The 17,522-nt window shown below is 48.6% G+C and overlaps 1 protein-coding gene across 2 annotated transcripts in view; it reads right to left on the reverse strand.

The window, feature by feature from the left end:
- Positions 1-928: 928 nt before the first annotated feature.
- Positions 929-17,522, reverse strand: part of ERO1A (endoplasmic reticulum oxidoreductase 1 alpha) — a 29,170-nt gene continuing 12,576 nt past the window's right edge. For both annotated transcript variants that reach the window (XM_054068834.1, XM_054068835.1), the window contains exons 3-16: positions 16,586-16,669; positions 13,161-13,199; positions 12,071-12,147; positions 11,906-11,979; positions 11,321-11,441; positions 9,440-9,477; positions 8,087-8,095; positions 7,422-7,448; positions 7,093-7,185; positions 5,665-5,911; positions 4,556-4,625; positions 4,048-4,134; positions 3,358-3,491; positions 929-1,346 (exon numbers count right to left, since the gene is read on the reverse strand). In XM_054068834.1, the coding sequence (XP_053924809.1) occupies positions 1,286-1,346; positions 3,358-3,491; positions 4,048-4,134; positions 4,556-4,625; positions 5,665-5,911; positions 7,093-7,185; positions 7,422-7,448; positions 8,087-8,095; positions 9,440-9,477; positions 11,321-11,441; positions 11,906-11,979; positions 12,071-12,147; positions 13,161-13,199; positions 16,586-16,669 (1,161 nt within the window). In that variant the 3' untranslated portion in view covers positions 929-1,285. The remainder of the gene's footprint in view (positions 1,347-3,357; positions 3,492-4,047; positions 4,135-4,555; positions 4,626-5,664; positions 5,912-7,092; positions 7,186-7,421; positions 7,449-8,086; positions 8,096-9,439; positions 9,478-11,320; positions 11,442-11,905; positions 11,980-12,070; positions 12,148-13,160; positions 13,200-16,585; positions 16,670-17,522) is intronic.

A 17,522-nucleotide genomic window follows, 5' to 3' on the forward strand; every position in this document is an offset into this window, starting at 1 on the left:
GGCTGGGGTCCCTTCTCCACACCTAAGCCTGTCCTTTGCCCCTCGCGAAGGCAGACGGTGGATGCAGGGCTGAATCTATCCCTGCGGGACCTGGCTGGCAGCAGGATGGGGGGCAGTGGGGAGCCAGAGGCTGATCCCAGCCCAGGAGAGCCCTCTGCTCTCCCACAGCACCTCTCTGTCCCCCTTCCCCAGCTTCTTGTCCTTGGAGTGGCAAAATCCAACTCGGCTCACCGAGTGCCTCTGTGCTGTGGCAGCCCTGCAGTAAGTGTGCCCTTTCCCTTTTTAGCCCTGCCTGGCTGCCAGCGTGAGAGAAGCAGGTCCCAAACAAGGACAATCCTGCTTTAACAGGCTGGGGAGAGCAGCAGGAGCTGCCCCATGGACCATCGGGTGGGATGCAGAGGTACCGCTGGCTCCCCTTACCCCAGAGGAAAGGTACTGGATGGATGCAAAGCAGCTTTGCCTGGCCTGTTTTCTCCCACCTCTCCAGTCCCAAGAGCAGAGCAGGGAACAGCAGGCAGTGCTCACCCTGCGCTTGCCTCAGCCTCGTCCTGTAGCCACCCTCATCTTCCGAGACTGGTATCCAGCAGCACCTTCTAAAGGGCACCACCACCACAGCTCCCACAGCATCCCATTGAGAGGGAGGCACAAGGCTGACCAAACGGTGAGGACTACGGTTCCTCTGGTGTCCTCCTTCTTCTCCCATGGCCTTCATCGAGGAAGCCATCTCCAAACCCTCAACAGGCAGGCAGCGCAGCAGAGCCCATCAGGAAGAACCCTTGCCGGAAGAAAGCTTTACCAGGAAAAGGAAGGCACCTCTGGCAGCGGCTCCGAAGCACAGCAGGCTCCTACAACCCCTGGCAGGTTTTGCTACAGCAGAAAGCAGAGATGCTGTAAGTGAGGGGCTGGGTGGAAGCATGGAGCAGGCAAGGAGTTTTTCCCTGAATTTATTCAGTGTCCGGCGTCTGAAGGCAAAGAAATGGGTCAAATCCATCAAAATAGAACAGCGATATTTAAAGAAGTTATGCAGAGTGATCTTCCAATATAGAAAATAAACTTTACATATAGTCCCCACTTTCATACCAAAAAAAATAGCTGGTTTTTCTTTTCCTCGTACAAAACATTCAGCAGCAGCAGGTTACAGACAATTGGCTGAGAGCAGGAGGTCCGGGGAATGGTGTTCATCCCATAGTGGCTGGAAGTGTGATGGAGCAATGGTGTTTGTCCATCTTAGAGAACCCTGAACAGCCAAGCAGGAACCCTTTAAGTCTCTCTTTCTCCACTGAATTCACCGCATATTTCGTAAGATGTTCCTGAAGTTTTCCAGTTCTCGAACGCTTGTCGAAATCCTGTGTGCAAGGAAAGAAGGGAAACATCAGAGCAACAAATTTAAAATTCTTTATTTAAAATTCCAGGGAAAGGGGCTGCTATTTAGGAAAGTTTCAGCAACTCCTAAGAAAAGAGAATTTAGAATTTCGCTATTAAAATTTAAATTTAGAATTAGGTGCTGGTTACAGCCAACCCCTTCACAAAATTCACAGACTCATTTTAAACCAAACACTGAGAGCCAGCGTGGAACAGGATGTTACAGAGCTCAGCAGTGATCGGACAAACCCATTAACTAGAGGTCAAGAAACAGACCATAATATTACCAGCTGTACAGGCAGGTTTCAGAATCTGCTTGCAATATAAGCTGCTTTCTTTGGAAGGGTTTCTTTGCATCACCTACCTCCTTTTCTTGCCAAATGCATTTTACCCACATGAGTATCAGCACAGACGCCTGATGGGACTCTGAAGATATGGGCCGTGAGCGCCTCTGCCATAAAGGAGAGGTCTGTCCATCCCAGTGAGGGTGAATCACAGTGGTGAGAAGGGTCTGAAGAACCCAGAGGAGGACCACGAGGCTGGGGAACAGTCTGGAGCACAAATCTTATGAGGAGCGGCTGAAGGCACTGGGTCTGTTTAGTCTGGAGAAGAGGAGGCTGAGGGGAGACCTCACCTCTCTGCAGCTCCTTGAAAGGAGGTTTTGGTGAGGTGGGTGCTGAGCTCTTCTCCCAAGTAACAAGGGATAGGACAAGAGGAAACAGCCTCAAGCTGTGTGAGGGAAGGTTTAGATTGGATATCAGGAAACATTTCTTTACTGACAGAGTGGTGAAGCCCTGGCAGAGGCTGCCCAGGGCAGCGGGGGAATCTCCATCCCTGAAGGGGTCCAAAAAGCGTGTGGCCATTGCACTTGGGGACATGGTTTAGCAGGCACGGTGGGGTTGGGCTGATGGTTGGACTGGATGAGCTTAGAGATCTTTTCCAGCCTTAACAATTCTATAACTCACATTGCTTGTGAACAAAAAGCAAGGGGTGGAGGTCTGTTGAAAGGCTCTCCTAACCCAGGCAGGTTGGAGGCTGAGAAAGAGCTGCCTGGCTCTTTCACACAGCAGAGGATTCCAGGGTAGCAGGCAGGGAAAGGGAGGAAAGAAAAAGGCTCTTTGCCTGCCAGCTCTCAACTTCCTCTGAAAACAGGCATTCAGAGGGTCTGTACGGCTCCCACATGCTGCTTCCACAGGCTGTGTCAACACAGCAAGAGAAAGGCAGAAGGAAGCCTTGCTCCTCTGGCTCAAGCAGAAGGCAGCAGCCGTGCTCAGGAGGGGGAAACCACCCCATCCCTGGGGAAGGGCACTCTGGAGTCTTCCACATCTGATGGACGTTTGTCTGTCCCCACTCCTAGGGATCTGCAGTAGGGATGCTTGGTGGATCTGAAGGGAGACACAGCAGGACCCCACAGCCTCAGCACTCGCAGCAACATCACCTGAAGAATCCTCTGAAAAACCTCTTTGCCAGAAACTCCAGGTCTGTCAACACCGCTATGCAGTAACGGATAACCAGAGAGTCTGGCAAACTCCTCTCCTTCCTAAAGGCCTCGTTAGCCTCCTGCTTTACTGCCAAAAACTCCTCATCCAGTTCTCCGAGGGCTGGAATGATGGATTCCCGCTAAACGCAACCACTGCAAACAGATCTGGGATGAACAGGTGGAAGCCAGAAGCTAGAAGTGAGCGTGGAACAAGAACAGCATTGCTTGCCTGGGGACAATGAGCTCAGGAAACACGCAGTTCCTTAAAAATCACCACATTTTTTGTATCTTTTTACAAATCATAGAATAGTTTGGGTTGGAAGGGACCTTAAAGATCATCTAGTTCCAACCCCCTTGCCATGGGCAGGGACAATGCTTCCTTGACTCCCTTACAGGAACGTAGAGTGCAAAGAAGTTGGTTTAAATCATTCCAACTGTTGAACCGACTGTTGAAGCTTAAATGGGACGTAACACAGCAGCTTGTGTAAAAGTAGAGGAAAACGTCTCCAACTAACCTTCCAAAAGCATTAAATAAGGCGACAATTTCTTGTCTGGTCAGCTGGAATCCATAAGAAGGGCCGCTTCCAGGTATCTTTTCTATCAGGTTCTCAGAAAAGAGGATCTTCAGTGCTGTACCCAAGCCCTGTGTCTGCGCACAACAAACAAGACCATTTAATAGCTGGGATCATTTAATCTAGGGCCTGACTCACACATTGAACTTTATTTCCCTCCTTCATCTTTGCAAGGATTCCTGTTGACATCATCTTAACAGAGCAGGACCTGGGTTTCACTTCATGCAGGTTGGAAGAGAGAGCAGAACAGCGCTGGGATGCTTTATTTATGAAGCATTACTGAGATGGCAAAGCTCCCAAACAGAGGCTTTCTGGCCGGGTTTGGCCATGTATGAAGTTCAGTGTGGGTCTTGCTGAGCCCCCAGTTTTACGGCACCCTCTGCCTCACTCGCCAGAGGCTCCGCACGCCCTCCTCTCTCCGGGGAGCAGGTCAACCCGCTGTTCAAAGGCTACAGGAAGGTGCTACCAAGCACAACGAGCCAGAATTGCTTCCCGCTGTCTAGAGCGGGCAACGGGTTGAGCAGCCGTGATCCATCTCTAGGAGCTAACTATATCCAAGAGCTGTATCTATGCACCAGAGTCCCATCGGATGAGCTGCTTCCAGACACAATCCTGTTTGCTGACAAACCTTACCTGCAACTTCCCCCACAAGCGACATTTGAAGCAGCCAACGCAGTCCATTATCTTGGAAATATTCTTAAAGTGTAACCGAAATTCCTCCTAGGGGGAAAGATATTCAGGTTGATCATGGTTATGCACGACTTAGGACTTCTTCCATGCATTATTCCAAATCCAATACCCTACTAATCCTGTGCTTCAGGCTACATTTAGTGGGACTGAGGTAGGAAAGGGCTTGCTGAAGCGGAGTCCTCAGCAGCAACTCACCCCTCTCCTCAAGGAACACTCTGTGATCTGCAGTTCAGAGAATCATTAAGGTTGGAAAAGACCTCCAAGATCATCCAGTCCAACCATAACCCATTAAGATACCCCCAAGTATCCAAATCATTCAGAAAGCAAAATGAACCAGCAATACTTGATGGGGCACCTTGAGCATTCTGGGGTCCCTTTCAGACCTAGTGTTATCCCAGACACCAAACCCGTTTGGTACCAACGTCCCCAAAGGGAAAGCCTGGCCAATTACCTTTAGTTTTGCAGCTTCTTTTTGATTCCCTGCAAAGAGTGAGTTTTCATCGAAATGCAGCGGAAAAGACCTGAAACAGAACAAGTAGAGGGTTTTTTAGCTCTCAACAGCTTGTTTGTATGGCTGAAATCCAGATCCACAGAGCTATTGGGTCAGAGGCATGAATGAAACCAATGGGTTTTAGACACTCAACATCTCTAGAAGTATTTTCAGCGAAAGCCGCTGGTTTCTTGCACCTCTTGGAGGCCCTCGATTTTAGCTTGCGTCTCACCTTAAAGAGACATTTTCAGCACTTGCGCTATGATTTGTAAGCAATTGTGCAAGCAATTACATCTTCTCTAACAGATGTAAGCACTGAAGGGACAAGAGTGCAACAAGATCAACTCAAACACTCATTTCTATCCAGTTCTGCTATCTTCCATTCCTCTTACTCTGAACTCTAAGAGCTCAAACCTCTGTTCCAATATGTTTAGGGTTCTTTCTAGTCAAACCCATGAAGCCAGGGCTGCTGTTGCATAGAGCAGTCAAACAGGGAGCCAGTTTCAGGGCTGACACAAAGAATCATAGAATGGTTTGGGTTGGAAGGGACATTAGAACCCATCCAGTTCCACCCTCCTGTCATGGGCAGGGACACCTCCCACTGGACCAGGTTGCTCAAAGCCCCATCTAAGCTGGCTTTGAACACCTCCAGGGATGGGGCAACCACGACTTCCCTGGGCAACCTGGGCCAGGGCCTTCCCACCCTCACAGGAAAACAGTTCTTCTAAGATCTCATCTGAATTTCCCCTTTTTCAGTTAAAAACCGTTTCTCCTCATCCCATCCCTGCACTCCCTGATTGAGCGCCCTTCTTTAGCTTTCCTGTAGCCTTCCTTCAATTCTGCCAAATCAAAAAGGCATCCTAGGCCATTAAATTGTGGTCTTAATTACCTTGTTTTGCAATTTCAATACAGATACCAACGTACTCCCAGCACTACTGCACAAATCACAGTATCCCGCTCTGAGATTGAACCCAGAACCTGCCTCTCCAGGTGCTTTAAGAGAAAGCCTAAGAACGCTTGAGATGCCAGGGTTGAAAGAGCCGTTCTCCCCAGGTACTGAATGTAATTACTTGGCCAGATGGAGAATTTCCAGCAGTACGCTCTTCGTTTCCGTGTCGTGACTTTCATTCCCTGTGTACAGCTGGAAGCCTGGGCGCTGGAAGAAGGGCAGCACTTTGGAAAGAGCCCGTAGCTCTATCAGGTACAGAAAATACAGGTTCTTGAGTCTTTGGGGACCTTCTCCACTGGTGATGACTTCATCAAATCTCTGCTGGAACTCAGTAACATTGGGGCCCCATTTCTTCTCTGACCACGTATCTGAGAGAGCAGAAAAACATGGAACAATGGCATGAGATGATGCGTACAGCTTCGGTTCACCATCCCAGGCTGAGAGGTGAAATGTAACTCTAACCAGGGAGAGATCCAGGCTTTATAACATTCACAGCCCTCTCACCAACTGCAAAGTTTTAAGAGACGCAGCCTTTTAGTACTGGAAGCTGCTATAAGGTCTCCCCGGAGCCTTCTCTCCTCCAGGCTGAACAACCCCAACTCTCTCAGCCTGTCCTCATACGGGAGGAGTTCCAGCCCTTGGATCTTCTTTGTGGCCTCTTTCCACATGAGCCGAGCACAGACACTCACTTGGCTGCCTGTATCCAACCTTATTTTTGTAATCCTCTCCGCAGTCCCCACTCACCTCTTGCTTTGATGTTCCTCTTGCTCTCCTATCTCCCCACCCTAATGCAGACTAACTTCCATCAAGGCAAGGCCTGTGTGGGCTGCAGAGACTTAAATACAATAGCTCTGTGAAATCTAAATTATTCATCCAAATTCCAACAGCTGTCTCTACATCTGTCCGTGAGTTTTGTAAGCTTTAGCAGAATAAAGGTGGTTGGTTTGGCCCACAGGTACCACTCTAAACTACCACGAATAAATCCTTCTCCAAGTCCATCAGGACCTGCATCCCACACTGCACGAGCCGCACGGCACAGCCTTTGGACACACGAGACACAAGTCATGTTTTCACCTCACCCTTGTTTTTCAACCCCAGGGTTGAAATTCAGATTCTTCAGATGGCTTCTTACAGACAAAGACAAGGAAACGGCATATGGAAATGGATCCAGGGTCTTGAGAGAGCCCAGCCAAGCATTTCACAGTCTAGGTGAGATGAATGCTAAACTGACCATCATAAAGGGAGCCTGGGAAGGACAGCCTGGATCCACAGTTAGAAATCCACTCCAAAATAGGCTTGGAGGAAGAATAGAAGGAATACATGCCGGAAGGCTCATTACAGAGCATAGTCCAGCCGTTTTCAGACCTGAAGGCACATGGTAACTGCATTCCCAACCCTGTTACACATCCTGTGTGCCAAGAGAGGGAAGAGAAGGTGCAGAAGTAGACCTGAATCCTACTGGATCACACTCCAGGTAGCATTTAGCAGAGTCACAGAAGCAACAGTTTAGGATTGATGCAGGAAAGCTAAGGCAGAAAGCAGCATTTACCTTGTAAAAGGTATCTGGCGCTCAAATGGATGTTGATGCTTGCATGGAGGCCAGAAATGAGTTTGTAGAAAGCTCGTTTCTCTACACAGACACCTGAAAAGAAATGGGTACTTTAAGATAGAATGATAGAATAGAATCATGGAATCATTAAAGTTGGAAAAGATCATCAAGTCCAGCTGTCAAGATACTAAAAGCATACATTGAATTTCCTCTCCTGGCTGTCAGGCAGAACTCCAGTCCCTCCTGAGCATGGTCAGTGACTCCCACCCACCCCTTGACCACCTTCCCTTCATCCCAGGGAGACCAACCAAGTTCAAGAGAAGGATTACCTTTCAGCCACTTGTAGAACGTGTGCCCTGGAAACACAAGGGAAACAAGCACATCAGTTCAAGATGCCTCGCGGCAGCAGGAGGGCTTTAAACACAGTGCCATGTTTTAGGCTACATTTCAGAGCACAACAGGATGATACATGAATGAGATGGGGCAGTACCCTCCCCTCACCCCCAAGCGCCACACCTATATGCTTTTTTAGCCCCTCCAGGGATGGAGAACCCACCACCTCCCTGGGCAGCCTCTGCCAGTGCTTCACCACTCTTTCGGTAAAGAAGTTTTTCTTGATGTCCAATCTAAACCTGCCCTGCCCTCCAGCAGACTGACACCCCCATCTGACTTGGTGTTATCTGCAAACTCACTGAAGGAGCACTTAACTTACGACACTTCTGTGACTACCTTCAACTAGGACTGGTGCTCCAAAGAACCTGCTGGTGCTTCCTAAGACCTCTGCGCAACGACGCGCTGGCCTCAGGGACAGGGAGCTCAGCAGGATCTATCCATAGGGTCTCAAACACAGCAGCATTTCAAGACAGCTTCTGATTTTGCCTGAATAACGGTTTTGCTAACCAGGTGCGTTATCTAATGGTACAGCTCGTGACAGCGCGATAAAGATGCCGCATTTGTTTCTGTTATCAGTAAAAACAAACACAGTGCCACTCACCTCCGTCATCTCCCGATGGAAAAAAAAGCACGAGTGGTGGAGGGAGAGAAAAGAGGAGATAAATTACACATGAGCAATATTAAACACCAAAGCACAAGCATTAAGATGGCTCTTAATCTGTTTGACAAGAGAACAAGCCTCTCCAGGGAGGTTTTGAAATGTTCTGAACACAGAAACATCATCTCAACCTGCAGCAGCGAACACGCCAGATAAGCAATGCTGCTGAATCACCTGACCCACGCAGGAGGGATCTGTATTTCCAAAGGAAATCAAACCACCACGCTGTGGAAGCAGAGACCAGAAGACAGGGGACATAAGTGTCTATCTCTACTAAAGATCTCCTGGGTGACTTCTGGCAGGATCCTCAGGGACCCCATCCCTGCTTCCTGCAGTTTATCAATCACTTCTAGAATCATGAGGGTTGGAAAAGACCTCTAAGCTCATCCAGTCCACCTGTCAGCCCAACACGACCCTGCCTGCTAAACCATGTCCCAAAGTACCACGTCTACACGTTGTCTGAACATCTCCACTTGCAACAACTCTCGCAGGTGCCAGGTCAGATCCTCTGTTTTCCTGTCCTGCTTCCTCACCTGCAGAACAACTGTCTCTTCCGTCCCTCTCCCCTTACACCCTTGCATTATTTCATTCAGATCTTGCTCTTAACAACTGAGGTGGTTAAGGAAAGCACTGATATTTGAAAGGACTTTGTACGTGTCCATCACCAGGCCTGCTCCGGAGGTACCACGTATTTGCACAAGGATCAAAAGAGGGAGGAAAGCACCAACAGAGTTTAGGGAACATCAGGAGACCCTCCAGAGGGAACTGCTGGAGTGACGTTCAAGCCAAGCAAAGGGTGCGTAAAACTATTGGTGTTCTGGATGTTTGGGCAAGACAAGGCATCAGGATGCTTGGGGTTTCTTAGTAGCTTTGGGCAAGAAGCTCTCCTGTTTCCAAACCCCTTCACTACTTTCATTTACACCTTCAGCCCCAGCCTCTAGGGCAGAATTTCTCCTACTGGATGGTTTCCACAGGTGATCCCAGCCAGCTTCTCACCTCAGTCCATCACAGATGGTTTGGCATTGCTGAGTACAGAAAGAGGGACCCAGGAAGAGCTCAGACCTGCTCCCAACCCCTCCAAAGCTCACATTCTTTCCAGAATCAGACCTTCTTTCTGCATGATGGACACTATAAAGCCAAACTCTCAGGTGTCCTTGCGTTAGCCATAAAATTCTATGCTTCATAAAGAGCTAAAACACATTTCTCATTCAGCAGAAGCAGATCAGAGAGCTCTTCTTCCTGGAGCAAGGATGAGCACACGACTAAACCACTTAGTAAGATAAATAAGTGACTCACCTCTACCAGATGCCAAAGGTCTTTTTACGTTCTGAGGCCTAAGAGGAAAATAAGATATGTAAATCAGTGACTGTCTCGCTGCTGTGCAGAAACAGAGCACAGCATAAGTAGTTATTTCTCTGCAGTCCAATAGCCTCAGGAGCTCTTAGATCTTCTCCTGTACTTTAGATGTGCTCAGACAAGAAAGGGGTAGAGCAAAATGTTGCTTTCTCTTTTTTCTTCTTCCTTTAGAAAGAACAGCTTGGAAAACTTAAGTGTCTACACAGGCACTAGTGGGCATTATCCCACAGACTCGGTGTGACTCACTCGCGAATCATGGAATGGTTTGGGTTGGAAAGGACCTTAAAGCCCACTCAGTTCCAACCCCTGCCGTGGGCAGGGACAACTCCCACTGCATCAGGTTGCTCCAAGCCCCATCCAACCTGGCCTTGAACACCTCCAGGGATGGACAACAATGACTTCTCTCCAATTTAAAGCCATTTCCCCTCATCCTTCATCATTCCATGCCCTTGTAAAAAGCCCCTCCCCAGCTCTCCTGCAGCCTTGAAGTGATACTGGAAGCTGTTCTAAGGTCTTCTCTTCTCCAGGCTGAACAGCCCCAACTGCCCTCATACAGGAGGCCATCTCCGTGGCCTCCTCTGAACTCGCTCCAACAGATCCATGTCCTTCCTGTGCCGAGAGCTCCAGAACTGAACGCAGGGCTCCAGGCAGATTCTCAAGAGAGTGAAGCGGCAGAATCCCCTCCCTCCCTGCTGGCCACGCTGCTTTGGATGCAGCCCAGGACACGGTTGGTTTCTGGGTCGTGAGCACACTTTGTTGGCCCACGTAGAGCTTCTTACCCCCCAGCACCCCAAGTCCTCCTCCTCAGGGCTGCTCTCAATCCGTTCTCCGCCAAGCCTGTAATTGTGCTTGGGATTGCCCCGACCCAGGTGCAGGACCTTGTATTTGGCCTTGTTGAATTCCATGAGGTTTGCACAGTCCCACCACTCCGGGTTGTCCAGGTTCCTCTGGATGCCATCCCTTTCCTCCAGCATGTTGACCATACCACATGACTTGGTGTTGTTGGCGAACTGGCTAAGGGTACACTCAATCCCACTGTCTTTTCACCAACACAGGTGTTAAACAACACCGGTCCCGAAACCAGCCCCTGAGCAACGCCACTAGCAAAGACATACTGAGATGAATGGGGAGGGAATCAGCAGGCAAAGCTGAGATCACACCAGTGCTCACCAGTACTGCGGAGTGGATCCAGGAGCAACCACATCAGCAATCCAGCCGGCAGATTGGGAGCTTGCCTCACACGTGTGATAGCCAGGGTGGACAGGACTGTGTGCCCAGGACCACAGCACACATGAGATGTACGCTCCCTGCCAGGCTGCTGCCTCGCCACACCGCAAGGCTGCATGGGGAGCCTGTGCCAGAGCAAGCTGTGGGCCAACGAACAGCCACGGGGGGCTCACGGGGGGAGCCCCACACCTTGTGCCCTCCCCTGACAGCCCACACAGCACGTGCGTTGCAGCAAAGGTGGGAGGATAAATGGGTATAAACTGGAGAGGGGCAGATTTAGGCTTGATATAAGGTAGAATTTCTTTACCATGAGAGTGGGGAGGCTCTGGAACAGGTTGCCCAGGGAAGCTGTGGCTGCCCCATCCCTGGAGGTGTTCAAGGCCAGGTTGGATGGGGTTTGGGCAGCCTGGTCCAGTGGGAGGTGTCCCTGCCCATGGCAGGGGGGTTGGAACTGGATGATCTTTAAGGTCCCTTCCAACCCAAACTATTCTATGATTCTACGATGGGGATTAATGGAACAGTTAAAGCACATGCAACCCCGCTGCAAAAATCCACACCTGCAGGCTTCTGGAACCTGTTTCCCAAAGCACCTACTTGAAGCAGTTTTCTTCATAAATACTGTTCCAAATCTTCCAGGCATCTGGTCCTTTGTAGCCAGTATAGCGTTCAGGATTCAAGAGTAAATCCACGTACTCCGCATCAGGAGAATCGATGTCTGCGAAGCAGAGCACTGGGTCAGTGACAAGAACTTCTGAAGGCAAACGACCTCTTCCAAGGCTGATCCAGCCACCCCTCCGCATACTGAACAGCCTGGCCAGCACAGAGACCTGCTCATCCCTCTCCAGAGAGGCAGCTCCATAATATTCACTATGCATCAACCTGCTGCAGCAAGGCAAAGCTCTCCATCCTTCAGAGCTATCGGAGCACAAGGCCACCGATGGCAAAGCAAGCTCTGAGCATGCTCCATCCAAGTTGCTCGTTTGTTAAACACGGCAAGAGCAGCAATGAAGCTTTGACAGAAACATTTGCTTTGTGTTATTTCCAAAATACAGACGGCAAGGAGGTTAGAAAAAAATGTATGCTCCAGGCATGCTGGAATATTGCACATTGGCCGGAAAGTTCTGCAGAGGTGCTTAAAATCTCATTACAAGATTCGTTAGATCAAACAGGTCCCAGTACCATCAGCTTGGCAGAAGCTGTCTGAAGAGTCATCGTGCTGTGCCCACTGAAGCACTGCCTGCTGGGTTTCCTCACTGTGAAGAAAGTGGAAAAGGACTGTCAAAAAGAGCACCAACACCCGGTTTCCTTCAAGACAAGTCAGGATTGTGGACAATGAAGTCAAACCTCAAAGAGCCATCGACAGCTCCAAGTCTCTTGGCTTCTTCGCATTCTTCGGCAAGGTTATTGGCTTCTTCTGAATACTAGGTTGAAAAGCAGAAGGGTGTGGGGAAAAGGGGATTAAAAAGCAGTTCTTCTGCTTTTAACATGCTAACCAGTTTAAGCATCAGAAACACTGCTGTGATTCATCTCACAGGATGCCCATCTATTCCTCTCTTGTGAGATCTCATTTGGGGTCCTATGTCCGGTTCTGGAATCTTCAACATAAAAGGAGATGGAACTGTTGGAACGGTGTCTAGAGGAGGCTACAAGGATGATTCGAGCACTGGAGCACCTCCCATACAAGGACAGGCTGGGAGAATTGGGGTTGTTCAGCCTGGAGAAGAGAAGGCTCCAAAGAGACCTTATAGCGACCTTCCAGTACCTGAAAGGTTGAAGAGAGCTGGGGAGGGGCTGTTCACAAAGGCTTGGATTGATGGGAAGAGGGGCAGATTTAGACTTGATATAAGGAGGAATTTCTTCACCATGAGAGTGGTGAGGCCCTGGAACAGGTTGCCCAGGTAGGTTGTGGCTGCCCCATCCCTGGAGGTGTTCAAGGCCAGGTTGGATGGGGCCTTGGGCAGCCTGATCCAGTGGGAGGTGTCCCTGCCCATGGCAGGCGGTTGGAACTAGATGATCTTTAAGGTCCTTTCCAACCCGAACTATTCTATGATTCTATGCCTGCAGATATCCAGAGGTTTACGCAATTGTGCTGATGGGTTGCAGGGACACCCAGCAGCCTCTGGCTCTGCTGTAGGAGCATTCTGTGCCTGACAAGACCTGCTCTTGGAGGAGCCTTCTAAACTATTCTGTGTTACTTGAGAGGAACACCTGATGCAGGACAGCTAACTCACAGGTTCTACAGCACGTCAAACACTTGGAGAGGGGAAAAATCTAGCCACAAAGCACATCCTGATACTGCCCGTCTAATTAAGGCAGCTTTTATGAGCTTGCAATAACATGGAAGTGATCCTAGATGATCTTCAAGGTCCCTTCCAACCCAAACCATTCTATGATTCTATAGGCAGCATAATTTTGTGCACCCAGGCGCACCTACCTTGTAACTTCCAGATCTGATTCCACCAGGGACTTCGTCCTGAAAGACAAAATTGAGGATGTGTTAAACGTGGCCTTTCAGTCTAATCTGATCAGGAAGGTCACCACAGTTTCTAGAAGTTAGAACAAATCAAAGCACCCAGCTTCATTTCAGGCACTCTTGGGATTATTTGTGTACAGCCTCACCACGGACCAGAAGCTTGCAGGAAGCTTGTCTCATTATACTTATCTATATATATTACAATACATTAGAAAGGCAAGATCATAGAATCATAGAATAGTTTGGGTTGGAAGGGACCTTAAAGATCATCCAGTTCCAACCCCCCTGCCACAGGCAGGGACACCTCCCACTGGATCAGGCTGCCCAAGGCCCCACCCAACCTGGCCTTGAACACCTCCAGGGATGGGGCAGCCACAACTTCCCTGGGCAACCTGGACCAGGGCCTCACCACTCTCATCATGAAGAAATTCCTCCTTATATCAAGTCTAAATCTGTCCTTCTCCAGTTTATAGCCATTAAACAAGCTTTGAACATGAAATCGGATGTTACATCACACCCTCAGTAATGGAGGCATTCATGCACTGTGCACATGTGCACATGTTTTGCAGTGGAGATGATGTCCTGCAATTCAGCTACACTGAATTTGTTTCTCAACCTTGACACCAGCAGAACAGAGCCTGTGGTATTTTGTTGCGTGCAGGTTCTGAGTAGGACCTGTGCACCAGAAACCAGCACTCCTCGAGTCCCCGGTTGCCCAGGCGTGCGTCAGAACGAGCTGAATGATTTTGTGCATCATTTTGTCTGCACTCGGTAGAGCTTGCCGCTGAACATTTTAACCTTGCCTGTCCCCATCTTTGCATATTAGAGAGCTAGAGCAGACATTTCACGGCATAACCTGCACACATTGCCCAAATACCGTGTTGCTTTTCTGCTTTCAAATCATGCTGCTTTGATATATATTATATATTAAGGCTACAAAGACAATGGGAGGGCTGGAGCTTCTCCCATACAAGGACAGGCTGAGAGAGTTGGGCTTGTTCAGCCTGGAGAAGAGAAGGCTCCAAAGAGACCTTAGAGCAACCTTAGAGTACCCGAAGAAGCTACAAGAAAGCTGGGGAGGGACTGTTCACGAAGTCTTGTAGCAACAGGATGAGGGGCAATGGGTATAAACTGGAGAGGGGCAGATTTAGGTTAGACCTAAGGAGGAATTTGTTCATGATGAGAGTGGTGAGACACTGGCACAGGTTGCCTGGGAAGTTGTGGCTGCTCCATCCCTGGAGGTGTTCAAGGCCAGGTTGGATGGGGCTTTGGGCAGCCTGATCCAGAGGGATGTCCCTGCCTATGGCAGGAGATTGGAACTGGACGATCTTTAAGGTCCCTTCCAACCCAAACTATTCTATGATTCTATATTCAATGATCTCAAAGATCTTTTCCAACCATGTGATTCGACGATAAGACAACCAAGAGCCAGATTTACAGTCTCAGCAAGAAGCAGCCACAGCGTGAACCACTTTGTTCAGTCAAAGACTGGTCTTTACTGCTTACACCATGTCCCATTCTGGCTCCTCCACAGGCTAAGGTTAAGCAATGCTCTTGGTGGTTTATTTTGATGTTTCGCAAGACTCTTCTTCCCAAACAGGTCAGCAGCCTTCCAGGGGTGTGACGTCAGGTTTGGTTTTGCTTACTCAAGCGTGAGGCTGGGGAAGCCAATATAAACTCCAGAGGAGCTGGAACTGCCTCCAGTCAGCTGATGTCTGGCATCCCATCTCCTGGTGATGCCAGCGCTCCCAGGCACCTCCTCAGATACAGCATCTGCCCAGGCTCTGATACACATCATTCCAAACATCTCTTTTGCCGCTCCATCCCATAATGTCAGCCTCACACAACCCAAGCACCATGCATGAGACAATAGGCCCTAAATTCTCTGCGACTTCCATCTCTCTCATAAGCAGGAAGGCAGTAAAACCAGAGCACATACTGTGATGGCAAGCAGCATAAGAAGAGAAAAATTAAGCAATGAATAAGTGTTATTTTTGTTGCTTTCAGAATGAAACGCTCCCAAACCAGAATAATTAATAACAGCAGTGACACAATTCTTAAAACAAGAGCAACTTCTAGCTAATATACTAGAATACTTTTAGTTAATACTTATTAAATTCTAGTTAATATTAACTTCTAGTTAATAAACCTAATTGTAACATTACTGCGTCTTCGGTCGTCATCATTACCAAAGCCATCCCTTTTTAAGGTAAAAAAAAAGTATTTAAACAAAATTTAGGGTAATTTTAAGGGGGGGGGGGATCATGATGGTTGGACTCAATGATTCAGTGGGTCCTTTCCAACCTGGTGATTCTATGATCCTATTTTGGGTTCACAATAGGTGCTTTTTGGAGAGCAGAAAAGCGAAGGACACTTGTTAGAGGGGTAGAGGAGCTGATAGCTGAGGAGAGGACAATCAAATTTAATGTAGACAGAATTTATACAAGGGATGCCCACGCACACAAGCATACTAGATTGTTTCAAGGTGTCAGATCAGCTTAGATATATTTTTTTCAGCCAACAGCTACACCAGATCAGGTTACAGAGGGGGACGGACACCTGCTTCGCTGCAGCATCATTTAAATCAGACATGAAATTACACCAGCGAGCTGGAAAAATGCATACAAGCAGGATCAGGAGGCCTCTTTCATCAAGAGCACTTATTGCACCATCGGCACTGAGAACCATTGGCATACGGACTGCTCTAGAGAGCCTGGAACGAGAGCATGAGACAGTCTGGTGCTGGTTGCCAGCCTCCAAAGCCAGGCTGGGTGGCATTTTCACCACCTCGATCAACGCAGCAACCAAGTTCTGATTCACTTACTTTCCCAGCCCCTTCTTTTCAGGCAGACACCTGCAGTCAAGATGTTTTCCTTCAGCAAACAAAACCCTTTTGTGCAGGATGCAGGGACAAGAGTGTCTCCTTTTGTACTGGGAAACAGAGGACTATGAAAGAGCCATTTCACATACAGAGAGGGCTGGAAAGGGCCTGGTCAAATTTGTCAGTCAAAACTGCAAATCACAGTGTAGCTCTTGGGCCAACAGGGTGAATATCCTGACAGTTAACACCAGAGGCACTTCCTGGAACAACAGTGGATTTGTCCAAGCACCATCTCACTAACACCAAACATGGAAGAGGGATTAGGACAAGTTTTTGGCCATTCACAGAGGATCAGCTTTTAAAAGCCTTTCTTTAAACTTTCAGAATGTAGCATCTGGGCCTTTCTGCTGGATCCCAGTATTACTGCACCTGGGAAAGCTCTGTCAGAGCCACAGTTTCGCCACAGCTACAATAAGAAGAAGAATAAGTCCTTTGCCTGCTTCTTCCTCTTGGTCCATAAAAGCAGAATACAGAAAAGCAGTAAAATAATGGATTTGGTACTTACAGATGGGCAGGGCTTTACAGCACAGTCTCTTATTCCACAGTGACTGCTGTCATTCCAGAAAGGACACGGTTTATTTAGGTTTACCTACAAATAACACATCACCCTGTTACACATTCCCTCCATGCAACCAAGCCGCCCCTCCACACCACAGCTTACTAGGACATTTCTCAGTACAAGACTTCAAACGACAACACTTAGCTCGAAGTTGAGAGCAGTGAAAGTGGAAACAGATTGTGTTATTTATCTTAAGAAAGCTGATCACATTCATTCACTTGTTGCTTATGTAAGTGCCCATGCAGCTTAGCCAGGACTGTTTGTGGCAATGCAGAAGATGACACATAGGCTATTGATTCCTAATCGCATCCTGTGGCTCCTGTTGAGCAATGACAGAACTGAGGTTTGGCCACGCAGTCTGTACCCTTCAGGAGCCAACAGTGACTATGGGACAATGTTTGGCCTTGGAATATTGCTCAGTTCCTTCCCCATGAATCCTAGGGGAAGTCTGCTACCCATTGGTTTAATTTCCTTGGTTTGGATATCTGATGACTACACACTGCCTTCTCGTTAAAGGAGCAGGAAGAGGACGTGCTGGGGCCTGGCTGCCATCCTCCCGTGTCCAAAGATCAAATCTGCTGTCAGATCACCTGTGTTCTGGACCTGCTGGTGTGCAAGACTTCTGGGCTTGATGGGAACAAAGAATTCCTTGGTGTTTACCAAATCAATTGCTATTGATCAATGTCCTTGTTATCAGTACAGATTACCCCCTTAATCCTTTATTTTCTGTCTCTTCTGGTGCTTCCACACACAGATATCATAGAATCATAGGATAGTTTGGGTTGGAAGGGACCTTAAAGATCATCTAGTTCCAACCCCCCTGCCATGGGCAGGGACATCCCACTGGATCAGGCTGCCCAAGGCCCGATCCAACCCGGCCTTG

Source organism: Cuculus canorus, chromosome 5 (assembly GCF_017976375.1).
Source record: "Cuculus canorus isolate bCucCan1 chromosome 5, bCucCan1.pri, whole genome shotgun sequence".
In the NCBI taxonomy this organism is placed as follows: domain Eukaryota; kingdom Metazoa; phylum Chordata; class Aves; order Cuculiformes; family Cuculidae; genus Cuculus; species Cuculus canorus.